Source organism: Primulina tabacum, chromosome 3, assembly GCF_025594145.1.
Source record: "Primulina tabacum isolate GXHZ01 chromosome 3, ASM2559414v2, whole genome shotgun sequence".
Taxonomy (NCBI): Eukaryota; Viridiplantae; Streptophyta; class Magnoliopsida; order Lamiales; family Gesneriaceae; genus Primulina; species Primulina tabacum.
This window is the reverse complement of record NC_134552.1, coordinates 50,975,162-50,996,188: the sequence shown is the minus strand read 5'-3', so window position 1 is coordinate 50,996,188 and position 21,027 is coordinate 50,975,162. Positions and strand designations below refer to the sequence as shown.

The following is a 21,027-nucleotide window of genomic DNA, read 5'->3' as shown; positions in this document are numbered from 1 at the left end:
CCTTCAGCAAAATAAATACATTGAATGGTGGGTGGATGTTATTTAGTCAAAAAAAAATTGACAAGATATTTGTCAAATTTGGCTATAAATTTGGCCGAAGGATATGAGAAATTTTTGCATTCAGACATTTCTCTCATAAATAAAAACATCATGAGAATTATATTCTCAGTTTTTTTATCTCATTTAATAGCATTTGAGTGCTTAGTTCTATAATATTTGTGAGTTATTTGTTTTCCTGTAAGATAATAGGTGTGTTTTACCTTAATAATTTTTAAAAATTTTCACGTAAATCTCAATATATAATATATTGTTATTTTCATATTTATTAGCTAATATAGTCTCGCCTAACTGCCACAATAACAAGTTACTACTACACTTCTTTTATGATTCAACTATGTTCTTGGAGTTTGGAAGTTCGTATATTTTGTTGTTTGTGCCTATGTAAATACTCGTTGTAATTCAAGCTCTTTTATTTCATCTTCGGGTGGGAGTTCGCGTGATGTTAATTATTCCGTGGTAATTCGATTGATTTCTCCAGGCCAAGTTCGTCTTTGCAGATGGCAATAGCAAAACCCCTAATTTTTTATTGTCAATCCCGCTTGCTACCTGCAGGAAAATTTATGAAATTGATGCGAGGCGTGATAATGCTTGTCGATAGATTTTCCAAACGTTTCTTTTGCGCTGCTGCGTTTTCTAACCCACGCCCATGGCTTTTCGTGGGATTGGGTAACACTGGAGATAAATATATGGGCACTAGACACAACGTCGGCTTTGAACTAATCGATGCATTTGCTAAATCACAAGGGATTTCAATGGATGCCGTTCATTGCAAAGCCATCTTTGGGAAAGGTTCTGTCTAGTGCTCATTTTTTCCGTTGTTTCTTACAGTTGTATTTTTTTCTCTTTTGTGTACGTGTGTTTTTGGCTTAGTGTAGTTTTTGAATGTTTCCTTCAGGTTTTGTTCACGGAGTTCCGGTTTTTTTGGCGAAGCCTCAGACTTACATGAATTTAAGCGGCGAATCTGTAAGCAGTTAACAGATAACTTTTTTCGAGAATATGCGAGTGTGGACATTAAACTGTGACGTTAATTTCAGTTCTTGGTTGATTCATGACATTTGTTGCTGTTTTGCTTGCTATACCAAACAAAAAACTATTTTTTTTGCTTTGACTGGTGTAATTTTTAGTTCTGCGATTGTTTCGGAAATTTGTAGAGATGAATCCATGTAATAAAGATTTTTCTTAGATGCATGTAAAATGTGTCAAATAACAGATGAATGCTTTTGTATCTAGAATGTGTTTAGTTATGGTGGTTTGGGTTGCATAAGTACTGACATGTGAAAAAAATGTTAGAAATTGTATGTTATGCCCTGCATTTTTTGTGATTCTACCTGGCAGTGTAGGATTTACTTTATGTATAAAATTTTATCAATTTTTATTTGAGATAAGTGATCGCCTCCTCTGCCCTCATTGGATTGCTCTTGGGATCCTATCATTCAGAAAATCCCCTTTCCATGTGGCAGATGACTAGGATACTCATATTTAAGTTTTGGTGTGCCTGATAACCTCTGATTCATTTTTAAGTTAGTGATGAATGATAGGACATGTGTTATTCCACTTACAAAAATGATTTAGAGAAATATATCGTTTAAAATTGAAAGCAAGTGTATGTATGTTGCCAACTATTAATGAACCAGTATCCTTCTGATCACGACCAATCTTTTTTTACCCTATGAACAATAAAACTTATCCAAGCGCCCAAGCAGGTGTGGTTGGATAGTGCGTTTGGTGGTTCTCCAAAATTTCCCCTTTTATTTATCAACAACTTAGATGCATTTACATTATAATTTCTGAACAAGTTCATAATTTGTTTTGATAAAACATGTACATGTTTTCCACAGTTTTTTTTAGTAATGTGAATTGGATGTTTAAATACGATGTCTGACAGATTTGATCCAATACTATGCTTTTTGTATCAGTACTACAGTTCATACATATGATGTATGTCCCCCTCCGTTAACAACCTCTTTTTTTTTTCTTTTTTTCTTTTTTTGCAGAGCGGTCCTATGGCGGCTTATTATAAGCTTCCTCTCAATCGAGTTTTAGTGGTATCATTTTACTGACAATCTGAAGTTTCATACTTGTTGATTGGATTACTAATTAGGGTCTTAATCTGACGCTTCATGTTTTGTTGCTTTAGTTTCATGATGACATGGGTTTACCTTGTGGGGTACTCCGTCTTCACTCCAAGGGAAATCATGGAAGTCACAATGGGTACGAAAAAGAGCTTTCAAATTTTTTTAATTTCTAAGATAATGTAGATGGCATTACTGATCAAGGGGCTTGGTCTCTCACTTTGATGGGTTTATGCTGTTTTTTTTAATTAATTTGATGTGATGAATTATATGGAGTTGATTTTATTTCAAGTTATATATTTGTATAAAGGATATAAGTTTTATTCTAATGATGTTCAAATACTCTCAAACATAGCTTAAAATCAAACCATACTTGAGCTTCATGATCTAAACTGAGACTAGCTATTTCAATCATGGTATATGCTTGCTATTCTAATTACGGAGTGTATGCTAGTATTCTAATTACAGAGTATATGCTATCTCCTTGTAGAATTTGTGCATGATTAATATAAATTCCAAATTGTGATTGACATGTGTATCAGTTTTTTATATTTTTGAAATTAATTTCTATTAAAGCATTAAAAAAATTAGAAGAAAACTTGAAAAGATTAACATGCAGGTTGAATTTGAGACGCCCATAATTTCCCCTCCTTCATAATATCCATGTTATGTCCACCTAAAGTCTGAATAAATACAACAGTCATGCAGCAATATCTTAGTTATATGACATTTTCCTTGCCACCATTGTCAATTTGATTTTTTCTGATGTGTATTTCTCTCTGCTGGATGAACTAAATTAACCTAAATTTTCTGAAATTTGTAGGCTGAAAAGTGTGATCTATCATTTTCGTGGGAATAAAGAATTTCCTCGGCTAAGAATTGGTTAGTTTGTGTCCCTACTTCAGATTTTGCGGTCAGCCATCAGTTTCACCGCAACTGACAGGATCATGTAAAAAATATTTAGGCATTGGGAGGCCTCCTGGTCAGATGGATCCAAAAGCGTTCCTTCTTCAGAAATTCAACGCCAAAGCTCGTGAAAGAGTATATCACTCGGGCCGCTTCGTCTTGTTTTCAACAATTTCTTGCACCAAAATCTCTTTTCTATGTGGCCTTAATTTTGAGAAAATGCAGAGACAGAGCCTTTGGTGAATTTTTACGAATTTGCATTTGATGAACAATCTGTCTTTATAAATTCCTAATCTCAAGTTTCCCATTTATAGGTTAAGATTACTATGTGAGTTTGTTCGACTCATAATCATATGCAAAATTTGTCTGACTGGTCTGACAGATGGAATCTTTTGTTCATGGAGTAGTAGCATTTGGCTGTTCAAAATAACTTCACATGAATGGAATCCTTGAGTAATATCTTGTTGATTATGGTGTAATTAATGAGTTATACCACATATTGTTAGTGTAATTAATGAGTTATACCACATATTGTTACGTGTTTACTTTAAAAATTTCATCTTCCAGATTCATCCTTAGTGCTTGTATGTTTTTTCCAGAAAATCCTAAAACTCATCACTTAACATTAATATAAAGCATAGCTTTACTAATATGCCGCCATTTGGGCCTGGCAGATTGATGTTGCATTAGAAGAGGGTGTTGATGTGCTGAAAGAAGTCTTGTCAAAAGGCTTGACAGAGAGTGCTAGATGTTTCAATAGGGAGCAGAAGTATAAACATCTAAGACTGCAGACTATGCCAGTATGACTCTATCCAGGTACTCTGAACATAACAATTTGGTCTATTTCATTTCACATGGTTAAGTTGTACTGAAGCATCCACAGATGTTTGTGATTTAGTTTCCTTTCACCGACCTTTCTGAATAGAATGACTTGTGATGGCTTGATATCTCACTTCATGAGGTAGATTCTACATTGGATCAGGTTTGGCCAGACAAAAAATTATTACAATTTGATAGATATTTGTTAATTGCTATGTTCCCACTTACACCATGTAAACAAGGTGACCAGAAACTTTTGTGCGGAAAAAATACTCTCATTTCTGAATGATTACCTGTTGTATCATGTACATTTATACAAAAAAAGGCTGATCCAAAATAAGGCTAGTCTATAATCTGCTATGCTTGATTTTAGGAATGAAATATGTTTATTCTATAATATATTCCCATTTTCTACACTCCCCTCAAGTGGCACCTTCATGAAAATGGCATACAGAGTATTCCAGTCTACTTTTTCTTTGATGAAGAGTCCATCAACTTCAATTTGTTTGGTGCGATCATGTTGAACCGGGTTATTCACAATATTGATTGTGAATTTGTTATCACAAAATAGTTTCATTGGACCGTACGAGTCTAGTTTCTATTCTTCGAGTACCAATTTATTCGCAGAATCTCATAAACTCCATTGGCCAATGGCCACAACTCTTAATTCAGCCTCAACATTACTTCAGGCTACGACGTTCTGTTTTTTGCTCCTCTAGGTGACAAGATTTCTCAAAGTAATTTACAATATCATGTAGCAAATCTTCTATCTGATATTGACCTCGCCCCATCTGCATCTGTAAAGACTTATCCTATAAACTAAGATAAAATGTTCTTCATATGATGAGTACATGAATTGACTTGCTACACTAACAACAAAGGCAACATCCAGGCACATATGCGAGGAATAAATAAGTTTCCTTATAAGTCACTGGTATCATCCTTCGTCAACCGGAATCCCTTTCGAATCTCCACTCAATTTCAGATTTAGGTCCCTAGGAATATCACTCGGTGGACAACCACTCATCCATGTTTCTTCAAGAAGATCTAGTATACTTCTTTGATGATACATATATATTTTTCCTCGACCTAACAACTCCATTCTCAAGAAATACCCAGATCTTTTACCTCAAATTTTGGCACAACACACCATTTTAATCTTGCTATCTCAATAGCATCACTCCCTCTGAGAATAATATTATTAATATCATCCACATACACAATCAATATAGTTATCTTACCATCATAGTTATTTAGGGTGCAATGCGCACTAAAGCACTAGGATACCCTGGAGCCTGTGGCGTAAGACAAGGCACACGTTTTATCGAAGTAAAACGAATTTTAAATAAATTTTAAAATTCAATATATATAAAGTGATTATACTATAAGGACTGTGCGGAAATAGACAGACTGAAACTCTTTTGAACAAAATTACTTATCAAAACTTAGTTGTGTTATCAAATGAGAGGTAAAAAAGATAAAGTGAAAAGTAAACTGACCCGAATTTGTTACTGGATTTTCGGATACTTCAATACTTCTACGTTACCTCTTCTTCTTCAAGGAAGGGTTGTACTGAACGATTTTAGTAATTACAAGCCATTTGATTGAATAACGTTCAACGGCCAGAAATAACTTGTTCTAATACCACTTGTTAGGATCGGAAATATATTTAGGGAGGTGAATAAATTTATCTCAAAAATGTTACAATATTTCGGTTGGGTTAGCGACATTGAAATGAAATTCTTGTCAACTAAGTTTTTAGTAAGTCAACAGTAAGGACTGTGCGGAAATAGACAGAGTGAAACTCTTTGAACAAAATGACTGATCAAAACTCAGTTGTGTTATCAAATCAGAGGTAAAGAAGATAAAGTGAAAAGAAACTGGCACGAGTTTGTTTATGGATATTCGGAGACTTCAATACTTCTACGTCATCCCTTCTTCCTCACAGAACTTCTTTCTCACGGAAGGATTGCACTAAAAGACTTTACTAATTACAAGCAATTTGAAATCACTTACTTCAAAAAGACTTAACAATGCCTAACTGAAATTCTTAGTAAACTTCAATCTAAATCAAAATGAGCATTAAGACTTCTTGCTCTCCATTACACGGATTTCACAAAGAAATTCTAAGCAGGAATTGATCCTTAAATGATCAGATAATATCTTATCGGAGTGAGATTGCTTTTATCAGTTTGGGTGCAGAAAAAAATAGATGAGTTAATTTAGGGAGTTGGAGAGCCTTAAAAGCTTGTCGAACTGATAGATTTATAAATTTTATCTGCAACGGTAACATTTTTAAATCATATATCTGTTTCCAAATACAAATATCGTCGTTGTCATGTCATGTTCTTTTTGACATATTCTGGTAGTGTGCATGAATTCTGACATTCTGTTTGAGAATAAGTGGCTGCTAGTACACAAAAATTTATCTGATATTTCAGCTGGACTCTGATTCTCAATCACTGAATATACTGATATTCTTATGAGAATGTTTGAATTTGAGCTGACTGATCGACTGAAATAAACTATAAGTTTATCTTGGTCGTCAGTTGGACTTCTTTAGAAAACTTTTGCAATATTCAGTTTTCTTTTTAAATTCAGCTCTATAATTATCTATTTAATCAGCGATCTTCTTGAATCACCAAAACTAAAAAAAGTTATAAAAAAGTCTTTATTGGATTATTATTATTCTTATTATGTGCTCGACTATCTATTTCACAATGTACGATGCATATTTCAATTTGGTCAGTTTTTTATTTTATAAGTTTTAACCAGCAGGAGTGTATTTATTTTGTATATAGGACGTTTGTGAATGCGAGAGAAGCTTAGGAGATGCTGAAGCTTGGTCAATCGTTGATAAAGAAATGAAGCCCGAACACAAAAGCTAGCAATTTATTGCTTCACAGAATTTCACATAGCCGACTGTTTCTTCCTCAATTCTTTTGTGCTCTTTATGCTTCAAACTTGTATCATATAATTTATGGTTGTTTAGCAATAATGATTTATTTTTTGACTTGTAGATTTATACAACATTGACTATTTTTAAGGTATTTGGAGGATTACATTACCTAAGCTTATTCCTTGGTTACTTTGAAGATCGAACAATTAAAGCTGTGTTTGGTTACAAATTCGGAAGTAATAATGTCGTGTTTTGGAAGAATTTTATTGGTTTTATCATTCAATTTGACGATAGTTTGTTTTTTCAAAACTGGTTACTTTTCAATTGTTTTGATGAAAAATACGAATGAAGTATTCTAACTGAATACGGTAAAAAAAAGACAGAATTATTTGGGAATACATAGGGAATTTTATGGTATTGAAGGGGAATTACTGAAGCAAATGGTTGATGGATTGGAACCAGACCAGACGGTTCCTACGTGCAAATAAATATGATATTATTTCATATAATTGATTCTAAGTTGGGTAAGAAGATGGCGTTGTTTGTTCGTAAAAAAGTCGATCAAGCCAAAATAAATAATTAAAATTATGTGTTATTTCTTTTTGTGTGGTGTTCTAGACAGGCATTGATTGATTTTTCGGCAAAAAACGAAGTACTATTTTCATGTCTTCATGCTAGCTAGAGATATAATTGTTCCAGGCAAAAACTTGTGTGAAACGGTCTCACGGATCGTATTTTGTTATACGGATCTCTTATTTGGGTCATCCATGAAAAAGTATTACTTTTTATGCTAATAATATTATTTTTTATTGTGAATATTGGTATGGTTGACATGTCTCACAATAAAGATTCGTGAGACCGTCTCACAAGAGACCTGCTCATTGTTCCATTATCCGTCATCCTCACACATTTTTATTCAAGGTTCAGTTCTTTATTTATCAGCATCTCGATTAGATTTAATTTTTATTTTATATATATATAAGATAATATTATTAGAATTTATATCTTATTAATTTTATAAAATATCATAAATAAAACAAATGATTTGAAAATATAAATTTATTCAATATATACAAACAATTAGTATTCATGTAATACTTTATACGCACACAATGTGTATGCTTCGGCCACTAATATTATATCTATCTAGTTTTCATTGTTTTTTCACTAAACTTTCTATTATAAAAGTGTGAGTTTTCATTGTTTTTTTCACTAAACTTTCTATTATAAAAGTGTGAGTTTTCATTGTTTGTTTACTAAACTTTTCTCATGTCTTATGTTTATCTTTTGATATGTCTAATGTTTGTCTTGTTGTATTAGGGATGTAATCGAGTCGAGTCGAGCCGAACTCTTGAATGTTTGAGCTTGGTTCGTTTATAATCGAGCCGAGCTCGAGCATTATTTAACGAATATATGTATGGTTCACGAGCTTATTCAAGCTTTATCGAGCCTAAACAAGCTTAATAAATATGAATTATACATTAAAATTTCATTAAATTAATTAAAAAGTAAATTACATATTTAAAGAAAAATATATTATTCTTATTAAAATTTGTAAATTTATTATAATAAATAAATTTAATAGATTTTTATATATATTTCATAAATAATATGCAAAATCAATAAATCAAATATCAAAACTATTATTTTTTCATCTAAAAAATTACTAATGAACTTACCAACGAATATGTTCACGAGCTAACGAGCCAAATACTGTAAAGCTTGAGTTTGGTTTGTTTATCTTAACGAGCCTCATTAAACGAGCTCAAACGAGCTTTTATCGAATCGAGCTTTGAATAGCTCACAAACGGTTTGGTTCGTTTACATCCCTATGTTGTATCAGTGTGATTATTTTGTCATTTGTCTGTTGAACTTTGACTTTTCTTATTTCTTTGTTTTTGGTTGGACGGTTTAATCCAGAGTTATTTTTTGAGTTTCAATATTGGTATCTTCACTCTATTTGGCAACATCCACTAATTCGAAACTTAATTTGAAAGCTATATTTCGACTCGGATGTATTCGGGATGATGCTAATAACCAACAAATGGTAAGTGATTTTCCTTGTATGGATCATATTTCAATGAAAACTTGATGAGTCGATCCATTTACACATTTTGTTTTTACTGTTATAGTATTTTTGTAATTTTGTCATTTGTCGGATATTTAACTTTGAATTTCTTCTTTCTTGGTTTTTGGTTGGATGATTTAATTATATAATTACATCTCGATTCTCGATGTTCAATCTTTTTATTATATATATTGCTTTGGAGATTTGAAAGTTTTTCGACCTCGGTCATGTTAAAAAAACCATATATAATAATGTATAATTTCAATTTACAACTTTAACTTAAATAATTTTTTGTAGACAGTGATCATTATTTTTATTCTCATATGAAAGTGTTGAGCTTTTTTAAGTTAAATGTGTTAATATATTTCGATTTCACAAAACAATCACAATGGCTGAAATCATATTAGTGTTAATCTAATGTGTATTGTTTTGATTCATCTATGTGTAATTAATGTGTTTTCTTCAATTTTTATTCATCTACTTTTATTTGTTGGGTACATAAATTTTTATGTTAATAATTTTAGATGTTATATTTAATTTAATTGTGGTGATGAGAAGTCAAAACCAGTAGGCCGTTATAGCTAATCAGAAGCCCTCGTATCGCTTTAACAAAAGCAGAACTCGACTTAGAAACCAGAAGCAGAACATAAATTTAAAAGCAGAACTTAGCTTAAATAGAAGTAAATTATCGTCTTTTACTTGATCGTTACAGTCTTAAATGTTACCGTTACTTTACCTAGTACTAGCATTAATTGCACCATTAATGCTGTACAAAGACATTTAACGTTCCTTACTAGTTTTGGTATGAAACAAAACTGATTAATCTGAAGATTTCTGCAAGACCTTTTTTAGGTACTAAAATTGATTTTACTCAGGAGCCTCAGAAGCTGTTTTTGATTATAAACGTTGGACTCAAGTTTTCTATATATATAGAAGTCAATCCTTTATAGAAAACAGCGTTATTATCTTTATCAACGCAACGATTATTCCAACGCGAGTTTGAGCTATCATCAACTACTATTTATCTTCAAACTCAACATACAGAAAAGCAGCACACGCTTTATTCTAACATCCGATCTTTTGAGATCATATTGTGCTGCTATTGTTTCATAATCTCTTCAAGCTAAATAATTTACTACATATTATTGAGAAGATTTTGAAATCTGGAAAAGAGTCTTTTCCAGAACTTTGTTGTAATCTTTTACATCGTGTTGAGAAACTAAGAGTTTCAGTAGGTGAAGGATAAGCCCTACTGAAGTGGGTGTGCACAAGTGTTATACTGTAATAACCAAAGTCTTTTAGTGATACCTTCTGGAAACAGAAGAAGGAGAGACGTTAGAAGATTTTATCTTCGAACTTCCAGAAACAAACGCTGTTATATTGCCTACTGTTTTATTGTTTTCACCACATACCATCGGATCATTTCTGCACTTATTATTGTGATCTGCTGGTTATATATTCGAACAAGATAAGCTATAATCTCTAACATGATTCTAGCACATTTTGCAAAAGCATACAACAAAGGAACGAGTTTATTCACCCCCCTCTAAACTCCATATCGATCCCCAACAAGTGCTATCAGAGCAGATTTTTTCTTGTTCCGAAAATTCACAACAAATATGGCACACTTCAGCAAAGTACCCATGTTTTCAAAAGAAGATTTCGATGACTGGAAGATCCGGATGCAAGCCCATCTTGCAGCTCAAGATGATGACATGTGGTTTGTCATCACATATGGTCTCCTGAAAATTTTAAAGCCAAATACAGCTATTGCTATTATTGAGGGGGCACCACAGATGGTTGAAAAGCACAGAAGTGAATGGACTGACGAGGACAAAAAGAAAGCTAATCTAGACAATGTTGCGAAGGACATTCTCTACAAAACGCTTGATAAGAACACCTTCAGTAAGATCAAGATGTGTTCTACTGCGAAAGAGATTTGAGAAAATCTCATCCAAATCTGTGAAGGAAATGAACAGACAAATGAGAACAAGTTATCTGTAGCCATGCAAAAATTTGAAAATCTCAAAATTAAAGCTGGAGAAACTCTGAGCGAGTTTGATGAACGTTTCAGCAGCTTGGTAAATGAGCTAGCAGCTCTGGAAAAGGAATATGGACAACAGAGAAATAACAATCAAAGTAATGAGAGCTTTACCCATGGAATGAGATGTAAAAACTATGGCTATGAGAGTATCTAAAGATCTGAACAAGTTAGAACAACACAACTTGTTTGCAGACTTAAAAGCCTATGAGTTCGAACTGGAAGTGAGAAGTGGAGAAGAGCCCTCATCGAATCCACCTACCAAGGCTCTTAATGCTACTGCTGCAGTTGCTCCAAGTGCATCACCTGCTACTGCCATTGATAGCACATCTGAAAAGACTGCTGAACAGATCAGCATGATGCTATGTCCTTATTTGTGAAGAAATTTTTTAAATTCATGAAGAAGAATCACCGAGCTTACCAGGGTCCTAACCGAAACTTTAATAAGGATTCACCACCTGGTGACATGGCGTGTTTCAACTGTGGAAAAGTCGGGCATTTCATTGCTGATTTCCCGAAGCCTAAGAAGGATGATCAGAAGAAAAAAGAATACAGGAGAAATGACAAGAAATCCAGAAGAGACCGCAAAGCGAAAATTGCTGAAGAAAGCAAATCAAAATGGGCGGATTCTAGTTCTGAGTCTTCTGACTCAGAAAGTCATTCCAGTGATAGCGATGCAGAAGAGATCAAACATCTCATGGTAGACACTGAATCAACCTCAACATCTGGAGAGGTATTTGATTTTGACTCTAATGAATTTACACGAACTGATTTGGTTAAAGCACTGCATGACATGGTAGAAGAGTACTCAAGACTTTCTCAATCATTCGAGGAAGTTAAAACTGAAAATCAAAACTTTAGAGATCAAATCAGTAAGTTTACTTGCTTGCAAGAAAACAGCTGTAGTGATCTAAAAGTTGAGATAAGTAAGTTGAAGACTGAGAATGACAGAGTAAATGCAGATTACCAGACTATGAGGTCTGTGAATCAGAAGCTATCGGTTCTGGTAAATGCATGGAACAAGTATTCTGTTTACTAGAGAAGATGCAAGAATTACAAAAGCAATATGGAGAGAGGAGTGGTCTCGGATTCAGTAATAATGAAAGCACTTCTGAAAGAAGTATTAAGCCATAACTGGATACAAGCAAAGGGAAATACATTCATTTTGTTAAATCCGGTGTGGTATATGAACCTGTAGTACCAACTGTTCAAGTTGAAAGGTTTGTAGATCAGACGAACAAAAGGAAGCATTATGGTTTGGGTTTTGTTGAACCTAAGAGAATAGTCCACCAGAGTTCTGGATCCAGTAAAGGATTCAACTCAGGAGGGCAACCCTCAATGAATGTTAGAAATTACCATTACTATAATTCTAGACCTGTCCAGAAGAGATACAGACCAGACGACAAAAACAGAAGGGAAGTACAACATCCTATAATGCATTCTGTTAGAAATAACAGACCTTTAGCTGCACATACTGTAGAGCCCAAAATCAGTACACGTAAAACTCATGCATTTATTTAAGTGTTAAATCATTTATTTAAATTTAAAATGATTTTTAGTGATGCATGATTTATTAAATTGCATTATTTTAATGTTTATGTGATGCACGTTAAAATATTTCTCGAGTTTCATGTTTCAGGCGATTATTCGATGCGGGATCGAGGAAAAGAGTCCGGTGACGGTTTTGGCATATTTTTATGTGGTATTTTATTTTTAAGTTAAGGTTGGGGCATATTAATTAATTTAATAAATTTCAGCATTTTAAAGCCTAAATTATGTAAGTAGTGAGTTTAGAATTTTGAAACTTTTAAAGTTGGATTTGTGCATTTTATTTTGTTAAAAAGGAGAATTTTATAAAATTAGTGTGTGTTTATTTTAATTGAGGAGTTGTTTAAAATTAGTGTGAGTTAACTTTTTTGTTAGCATTTTAATTAGTTAATTTAGCAATAATTTCTCCTTATTAAAAACACACACAAGTTACACCCACTCACACACACTTACATGTTTTTACACACACCAAAACACACAACACACACCTACACATTTTATTTTCAGAATTTGAGAGCAAAACCTAGGGTTCTTCCACCATAGAGCAGCCGCCCCTTCCTCTGAATCTTTCCAGCAAAATTTTGTTGATTTTGTTTCAAGAAAACCGTTCCACAAGCGCCCCGGATCAACCCTCGCTTCCTTCTCCGCGTCGGAGTCGTCGTTTCGGTAACGTTAAAGATTTAAAGGCATGTATATTCTGTTTTTCATACGTCGATCTAGTCATATTATGTGTTGCGATGTTTTTATGCGAGAAAATCCATGTGTGATGTAAATGGTTTGAGCATAAAAATTGTTTGATCAATCTATGCAACGTTTTTAGATCTCAGAATTTCGTTTTTGCTGTATTTTGAATTACTGCGATTTTTCGGTCGATTTTCTGAAAATCTTTCAACATATAAAACGTAGAAATTTTTGATACCTTCGATTTGATATAAAATTAGAAATATTTGGATAAAAATTGAGTGAGTTATGGTGTTTTTCGTGGGGCTGCTCAAACTGCGTTTTCTGAAAATTATGCTATTGATGTTTTCTTGAAGTTTATTTGTTGCAGTCTTCGTTGGGAACCGTCGGGTGATCGCTGCTGTGTTTAGGTATATGGAGTATGAGTTTGGGATGAGTTTTGATGCTTCGTTTCGTGTCGATAGTCGTTGGTTGCATTAGAAATAGTAGGAAACAATTGATTTCAAAATTGAGTTTATGGGTATTATTGCGTTGCGTGTGGTGCGTCGTCTCTTTGGGAACGTATGGGGAGTTTTATGGAGTCGGGTCAGTGTCATAGTGTCCTAGGATGAGTCTCGATGGATTGGTTCACGAATCGTATTATTTAGTTAGGAGTATTAAGATGCAAATCGCGGAGTCTAGTACACTCGGCGCCCGAGCGGTAGTTTCTTCCCGCCCGAGCGCCACTCCTTCTGTTCGAGTGTTTTTTTTTCCAGAAGACCTGGCGCTCGAGCGGTAAAGTTTTACCGCTCGAGCGCGGCCCCATCTGTGAGAGTGTTTGGGTTCTTTCTTCTTTTCAAGTTCAATAGTGAGTTCATGTTTTTTATTTTGAGAAATGTTCATACATCATTTTAGAGATTGTTCGGGTTTGATGTCATGGGTTAGTACGATGATTTAACGAGGTCAAGTCCCAAGTGATCTAAAATGTCATAAGCTATTTTTGTACTTCGGTGGTGAGCACGAGTACCTACGTCTAAGCTATGTAAGTTAAGGGTTTGAACGCTTGTTAGTATGTGCAGCAGTGGCCCCAAGCGAGATCCAACGAATCTCTCAACGCCAAGTATGTACGTATGTTCGACGTGCAATAAAAATATTTTAAAGTTTTTGAGGTATGCTAAATTTCTTGTGACCAAATTATGTATGAGATTGGAAAGTGGTAAAGTATGACCAGGGACCAATCCACCCCGTTAAATTATGAACGTGTTTAGATCAGGATTGAAAATCGGTAAAGCATAACCAGGGACGAATCCACCCGTTAAATTATGTACGGGGATCTCATGTATGTGGCCGTGGATCTTTCCTGTCAGCCCAGTACTGTGGTTTAGTCTGATCAGGCGTTTTATGTATGGGTCACTTGCTTTGAAACATATCTCTACGCAAAATGATGAAGTTTATGTATGTTCAAGTATGTACGAAGTAAGAATGTTTAAGAAAAGTTTTACGTTTATGGCATGTCTATGATATGTATATATGTTCAAACTTTTATATGCACGTTCAAGTTCAATTATGTACGTTTTATTTTAAAGTTGAATGTGATTTTATTACGTATTACTCGTTACTTCCAGTTTATACATGTTAAGTCTTTAACTCACTAGACTTGATCGATGCAGGTGATGATGAATTTGAGGAGACGAGGGTTGAGGACCAGTGAGCTGGCTTGGACTGAGCGGGAGGCTAAACCCGAGGACCGTCATATTTTAAGTTTTTATGCAATGTTCGAAATAATCTGATTGTACGTTTTGATTACAATGTTTAAACAATTATTTTTCTTTAGCAACTCTAAAGGTGTTCACTCTTTTGCAAATACTTATTGTTGGACAGTTATTTGTGAACGCAAATTTAGAGTTTATTGGCATTTAAGAAAATTATTATTTTTTCGCAAATTTTAAATAGTTTAAAAGTACGGTACGTTACAGTTGGTATCAGAGCCGACCTCTCTTAGTACGGTGTGGTTCGGGGACGAACCAAGCGGAAGTTGGTGGGCATGTGAGGCCCGGGGCCGAAGAGGGCGGGGGGTGATCGCTGGTGCCATGAGGTTGCACGGACAATGAGCGGCTCCTAGCAGGCTTCTAGGTGGAAGGAACATGAATAAACCGATCCCACACCGGAATGAGAGGGATTCCGAGACTGTTCAATGTAATGGACTTTACAGTAGAAGAGGGCTTAAAAGATTTGATTTGTACTACTCATATCACGAAGGTGCATCTTCTTTTCGGTAGCTCATCACATAAGGATCTCTAAAGTTAAGCGTGCTTGACTTGAGGCAATTCTGGGATGGGTGACCTCCTGAGAAGTTTTCCTAGGGTGCGTGTGAGTGAGGACATAATCATGCTGGAAAGACTCATCTTGGTACAGTGAGGACAATCGTCGAATCTGGGGGGTTATAGTTGGTATCAAAGCAGTGTTCTTGTGAAGGGTTATGCCTACTGCTAGTTGCGAGAAGCTCACGAAGCCACACCTCAAGTCTGTAAGTTTTAAGGTTTTGAATTATTCCTTGTATTAAGCATTAAATCATGATTTCAGCATGTCATGTTTCAAGTTCAAATTACGTGCATCTTATGATATTGATATTATGTTCATGCATGTTGGGTTTACGTGTTGGGTAAATGTTGGAAAGGTATGCCTCCTAGACGTAGGATTGTGCGTGAAGCAAGCGATGAGATTAGGGAAGCCCAGGATGGGGAGAGGGTCACTCCCCCTCGTTCACCCCCAGATATGCAGGCTCAGATGCTTGCAGGGATGACCCAGTTCTTCGCACAGTTTGCGGGAAACCAGACTGCAGTAGACACAGGCGCGAGGCCCGACCGGAGGCAGTTTATGAGAGGTTTCAGAGGATGGATCCGAAGGAGTTCTCGGGGACTACTGACCCAAAGATAACGGAAGGATGGATTAAGTCCATCGAGGTAATCTTTGCGTTTATGGAACTGCAGGATGCAGACATGGTTAGATGTGCCACCTTCTTGTTGACTGGAGACGCCAGGCTTTGGAAGAAAAGTGCATCGGTGTCAGTGGACTTGCAAACACTGACATGGAATGTGTTTAAAGAGGTATTCTACTTCAAGTACTTCACTGAGGAAGTACGATCCAGACTGACCAGGGAATTCATGACGCTGCGACAGGGAGACAGCAGCCTGACAAACTTCGTCAGGGAGTTTGAGAGTGGGTGTCACTTTGTGCCCCTGATTGCAAATGATGCATGGGAGAAGTTGAGGCATTTTATGGATGGGTTGTGGCCGATCTTGCGCCATGTTGTTCGAGTTGCTAGTCTTACGACTTATACAGTTGCCGTGTCGATAGCTTTGGCGGCATGGTATGACCAGATGGACATTGAGGTCGATAGGCGTGGCAAGAGGCCCTATCAGGCACCTTGTTTTGAGGAATCTTTGTAAGTCATTAAGAAACTTAGGATTAAGTGGATATAAGTACTGGAATTAGGTTATCTAAGACTACTTGGGTTGTGTAAGTTTTAATTTCAAGTTTATAAAATAGGTGATCATACGGGGATATTGTGTGAAATAAAAACAAAATGGAATTAGTTGTATTCAACATAGGTTACCAATGGTCGAATATTAAGATTTTTATCGAGTAAGAAATCTAAAATCTTTATATGAGGATTCTAGAATTCTGTGGGTTATAAGTGAAGTTGATTTATTAGAATTAGTCCATCATATTAACAAGGGGAAAACTATTAAGCTTTATACGTTAGAATTAATTAAGTATTGAGGATACGTCAAAGTGTGACATTCGTTCCAATGAGGAATGTTCAAGTGTCTTAGGCCTCAACTATAATGTAATTGGGAAGGAAATAGTTTAAGCATGTGTTTGATGCTAGAAAGGTTTTATTATCTAAGCAGAATATCGATATTCTATATTTTGGGGTTTTATGGATTAATGTTACTCGAAATTTAAGATTAGCAACAATATTATTTGGGATGTACTTGTAAATAGCTAAGTTACGTAAGTTTGGTGTCTTAAGGTAAAGACTCGATTCAAGGATCGTAGGTCAATATTATTACGGGGTTAAGATAAGGTTTAACTTTTGAGTGTAGTACCAAGGATAGAAGTTGATCAGTAACTTTTGGTGCTAAGATTTCTTGGGTTGAACTGCATAAATGCTAATGTAATAGATCGATGAACCTTACGGGTATAGTATAAGGAAACTAAGATACAATAAATTTGAACATCTATTTCTAATTTTGGGAATTGTGAGAAAAGTCAGAATTCGAGGTCATAGTAAAGTAAAACTAAGACATCATTCAGGACTAGATATGGGCATTACGAGTTTTAGTGATGCCGTTTGTACTGACGAATGCTCCAGCAATATTTATGGACCTCATAAACCGAGTATTCCAGCCCTACCTAGAGCAGTTCGTCATAGTGTTCATTGACGACATTCTCATATACTTGAAGAGCCATGAGGAGCACCGTCAGCATTTGGGTATAGTGTTGCAGATTTTGTAGAGATACAAGTTGTTTGCAAAATTCAGTAAGTGTGAATTTTGGTTGGAGAAGGTAGCGTTTTTGGGCCATATAATATCTAGTAGTGTTATTGAGGTGGATCCAGCTAAGGTAGCAGCGGTTAAGGAATGGGTTGAACCGAAGAATGCTTCAGAAATCCGCAGTTTCCTAAGCCTAGCAGGTTACTACAGGAAATTCATTCAGGGATTTTCTTCAATAGCAGTACCACTCACTTCAGTAACCAAGAAGAATTCTAAATTCGTATGGAGTGATGAATGTCAGAAGAGCTTTAACACTTTGAAGCAAGCTCTGATTTCAGCACCAGTTTTAGCCTTGCCAGCAGGGCAAGGTAATTTCGTGCTGTACATCGATGCATCTAAGCTCGGGTTAGGCGCATTGTTGATGCAGCATGGTCGGGTTATAGCTTATACTTCCAGGCAGCTGAAAGTGCATGAGAAGAACTACCCGACTCATGATCTTGAGTTAGCCGCCATTGTCTTTGCGTTGAAGATATGGAGACATTATTTGTATGGCGAGAAATGCCAAATATTTACTAATCACAAGAGTTTCAAGTATTTCTTCACGCATAAAGAATTGAATATGAGACAAATACGGTGGTTAGAGGTGGTAAAAGACTACGATTTTGAGATTAGATACCATCCAGGGAAAGTTAATATTGTGGGCAGATGCCTTGAGCCGTAAAGTTGCAGACGTACCACAGTTGTCAGTGTAGAGATCTCTTCAGTCAGAGGTTCAGAAATTTAGGCTAGAGATTTATCATAACGGCAGGGCTCCTAAACTGTCTAATCTGACCGTCCAGTCTTCTTTGTTTGATCGAATCCGTGAAGGTCAACCTTCAGATGAGTAGATGCAGAAATGGAGACTAGAGGATGAAGCCAAGGGCAGTGTACTATACACAGTGTCCGATGGTATTGTGAGGTACAGAGGTAGGATGTGGGTGCCTAGTGTTGATTCGATCAGAGAGGATATTCTGACAGAGGCACATGCATCTCCGTACTCCATTCATCCAGGAGGTACCAAGATTTACAAGGATTTGCAGATCCTATATTGGTGGCCAGGTATGAAGCGAGATATCCGTCGATTTGTGTCTGAATGCCTCACTTGTCAGCAGGTGAAAGCAGAGAATCAGAGGCCAGCAGGGATTCTTAAGCCACTCCCTATCCCCGAGTCGAAATGAGAGAATATCACCATGGACTTCGTCGTTGGTTTGCCGAGGTCAGTCAGAGGATGTAATGCTATTTGGGTTATTGTGGATAGACTTACTAAGTCGGCACACTTCTTGCCAGTGAAGACTACTGTCTCCATGACACAGTATACGGAGCTTTATATCAGGGAGATAGTCCGATTGCACGGAATCCCAGTTTCTATTGTGTCCGACAGGGACCCGAGGTTTACATCGTCTTTTTGGAAGAGTTTGCATGCAACCATGGGGACGAAGTTGCTATTCAGCACAGCTTTTCACCCGCAGACAGATGGCCAGTCTGAGCGAGTGATTCAAATTTTTGAGGATCTATTGCGAGCCTGTATGATCGATTTCCATGGGACTTGGGAATCTAAGCTATCTCTAGTGGAGTTTACCTACAACAACAGTTTCCAAGCATCTATTTGTATGGCTCCCTACGAGGCACTGTATGTGAGGAAGTGCAGGTCGTCGATTCATTGAGATGAAGTCGGTGAGAGAGCAGAAGTTGGTCCAGAAATAGTTCAGCAGATTGCAGATGTGGTGGTCAAGATCCGAGACAGGATTAAGACCACACAGAGTCGTCAAAAGAGTTATGCTGACAAGAGGAGAAGAGATCTAGGTGATCACGTCTTTGTAAAAATAGCCCCCATGAAGGGTGTTATGAGATTTGGGAAAAAGAGGCAAGCTTAGTCCGAGATTTATTGGACCGTTTGAGATCCTTGACAGAGTTGGGACACTAGCTTATCGTGTAGCCCTACTGCCGAATTTGGCCAGTGTACATAATGTGTTCCACGTCTCGATGCTGAGGAAGTACTTAGCAAATCCTTCGCATGTTTTGAGTTATGAGGCATTGCAGCTTGCTCCAGACTTGTCATATGAGGAAAGACCTGTCCAAATCCTAGACAGACAGGAGCGGAGACTTCGGAACAAGATGACCAAGTTGGTCAAAGTCTGGTGGCCGAATCAATCAGTGGAGGAAGCCACTTGGGAGACCGAAACAGATATGAGGAACCGCTATCTAGAACTGTTTGGTAAGATTTAATTTTGATGACGAAATTTATATAAGTGGGGGAGGAACTGTAGAGCCCAAAATCACTACACGTAAAACCCATGCATTTATTTAAGTTTTGAATCATTTATTTAAATTTAAAATGATTTTTAGTGATGCATGATTTATTAAATTGCATTATTTTAATGTTTATGTGATGCACGTTAAAATATTTCTCGAGTTTCATGTTTCAGGCGATTATTCGATGCGAGATCGAGGAAAAGAGTCCGGTGACGATTTTGGCATATTTTTATGTTGTATTTTATTTTTAAGTTAAGGTTGGGGCATATTAATTAATTTAATAAATTTCAGCATTTTAAAGCCTAAATTATGTAATTAGTGAGTTTAGAATTTTGAAACTTTTAAAGTTGGCTTTGTGCATTTTATTTTGTTAAAAAGGAGAATTTTATAAAATTAATTTGTGTTTATTTTAATTGAGGAGTTGTTTAAAATTAGTGTGAGTTAAATTTTTTGTTAGCATTTTAATTAGTTAATTTAGCAATAATTTCTCCTTATTAAAAACACACACACGTTACACCCACTCACACACACTTACACGTTTTTACACACACCAAAACACACAACACACACCTACACATTTTATTTTCAGAATTTGAGAGCAAAACCTAGGGTTCTTCCACCATAGAGCAGCCGCCCCTTCCTCTGAATCTTTCCAGCAAAATTTTGTTGATTTTGTTTCAAGAAAACCGTTCCACAAGCGCCCCGGATCAACCCTCGCTTCCTTCCCGCGTCGGAGTCGTCGTTTCGGTAACGTTAAAGATTTAAAGGCATGTATATTCTGTTTTTCATACGTCGATCTAGTCATATTATGTGTTGCGATGTTTTTATGCGAGAAAATCCATGTGTGATGTAAATGGTTTGAGCAGAAAAATTGTTTGATCAATCTATGCAACGTTTTTAGATCTCAGAATTTCGTTTTTGCTGTATTTTGAATTACTTTGATTTTTCGTTCGATTTTTCTGAAAATCTTTCAACATATGAAACGTAGAAATTTTTGATACCTTCGATTTGATATAAAATTAGAAATATTTGGATAAAAATTGAGTGAGTTATGGTGTTTTTCGTGGGGCTGCTCAAACTGCGTTTTCTGAAAATTATTCTATTGATGTGTTCTTGAAGTTTATTTGTTGCAGGCTTCGTTGGGAACCGTCGGGTGATCGCTG

The 21,027-nt window shown here is 35.9% G+C and overlaps 1 protein-coding gene across 2 annotated transcripts; it reads left to right on the top strand.

The window, feature by feature from the left end:
- Positions 1–359: 359 nt before the first annotated feature.
- LOC142538216 (peptidyl-tRNA hydrolase, mitochondrial) lies at positions 360–6,915 on the top strand. Of its 2 annotated transcripts, XM_075643578.1 has the most exons (9): positions 360–516; positions 613–849; positions 956–1,023; positions 2,055–2,105; positions 2,198–2,271; positions 2,956–3,014; positions 3,097–3,173; positions 3,713–3,854; positions 6,659–6,915. In XM_075643578.1, the coding sequence occupies exons 2-8, from the start codon at positions 621–623 to the stop codon at positions 3,842–3,844; spliced, it is 690 nt and encodes a 229-aa protein (XP_075499693.1). In that variant the 5' UTR covers positions 360–516; positions 613–620; the 3' UTR covers positions 3,845–3,854; positions 6,659–6,915. The 2 variants fall into 2 exon arrangements, with proteins under 2 accessions (XP_075499693.1, XP_075499692.1); XM_075643577.1 differs by lacking the exon at positions 6,659–6,915 and having other exon boundaries at positions 3,713–4,197.
- Positions 6,916–21,027: the final 14,112 nt, after the last annotated feature.

Bases quoted from the DNA above. Each gene is read 5' to 3' on its own strand.
- LOC142538216 (XM_075643578.1), top strand. From the start codon at position 621: ATGAAATTGATGCGAGGCGTGATAATGCTTGTCGATAGATTTTCCAAA. The intron at 1,024-2,054 runs GTAAGCAGTTAA...CTTTTTTTGCAG, and splicing joins TGAATTTAAGCGGCGAATCT to AGCGGTCCTATGGCGGCTTA. The intron at 2,272-2,955 runs GTACGAAAAAGA...TGAAATTTGTAG, and splicing joins AATCATGGAAGTCACAATGG to GCTGAAAAGTGTGATCTATC.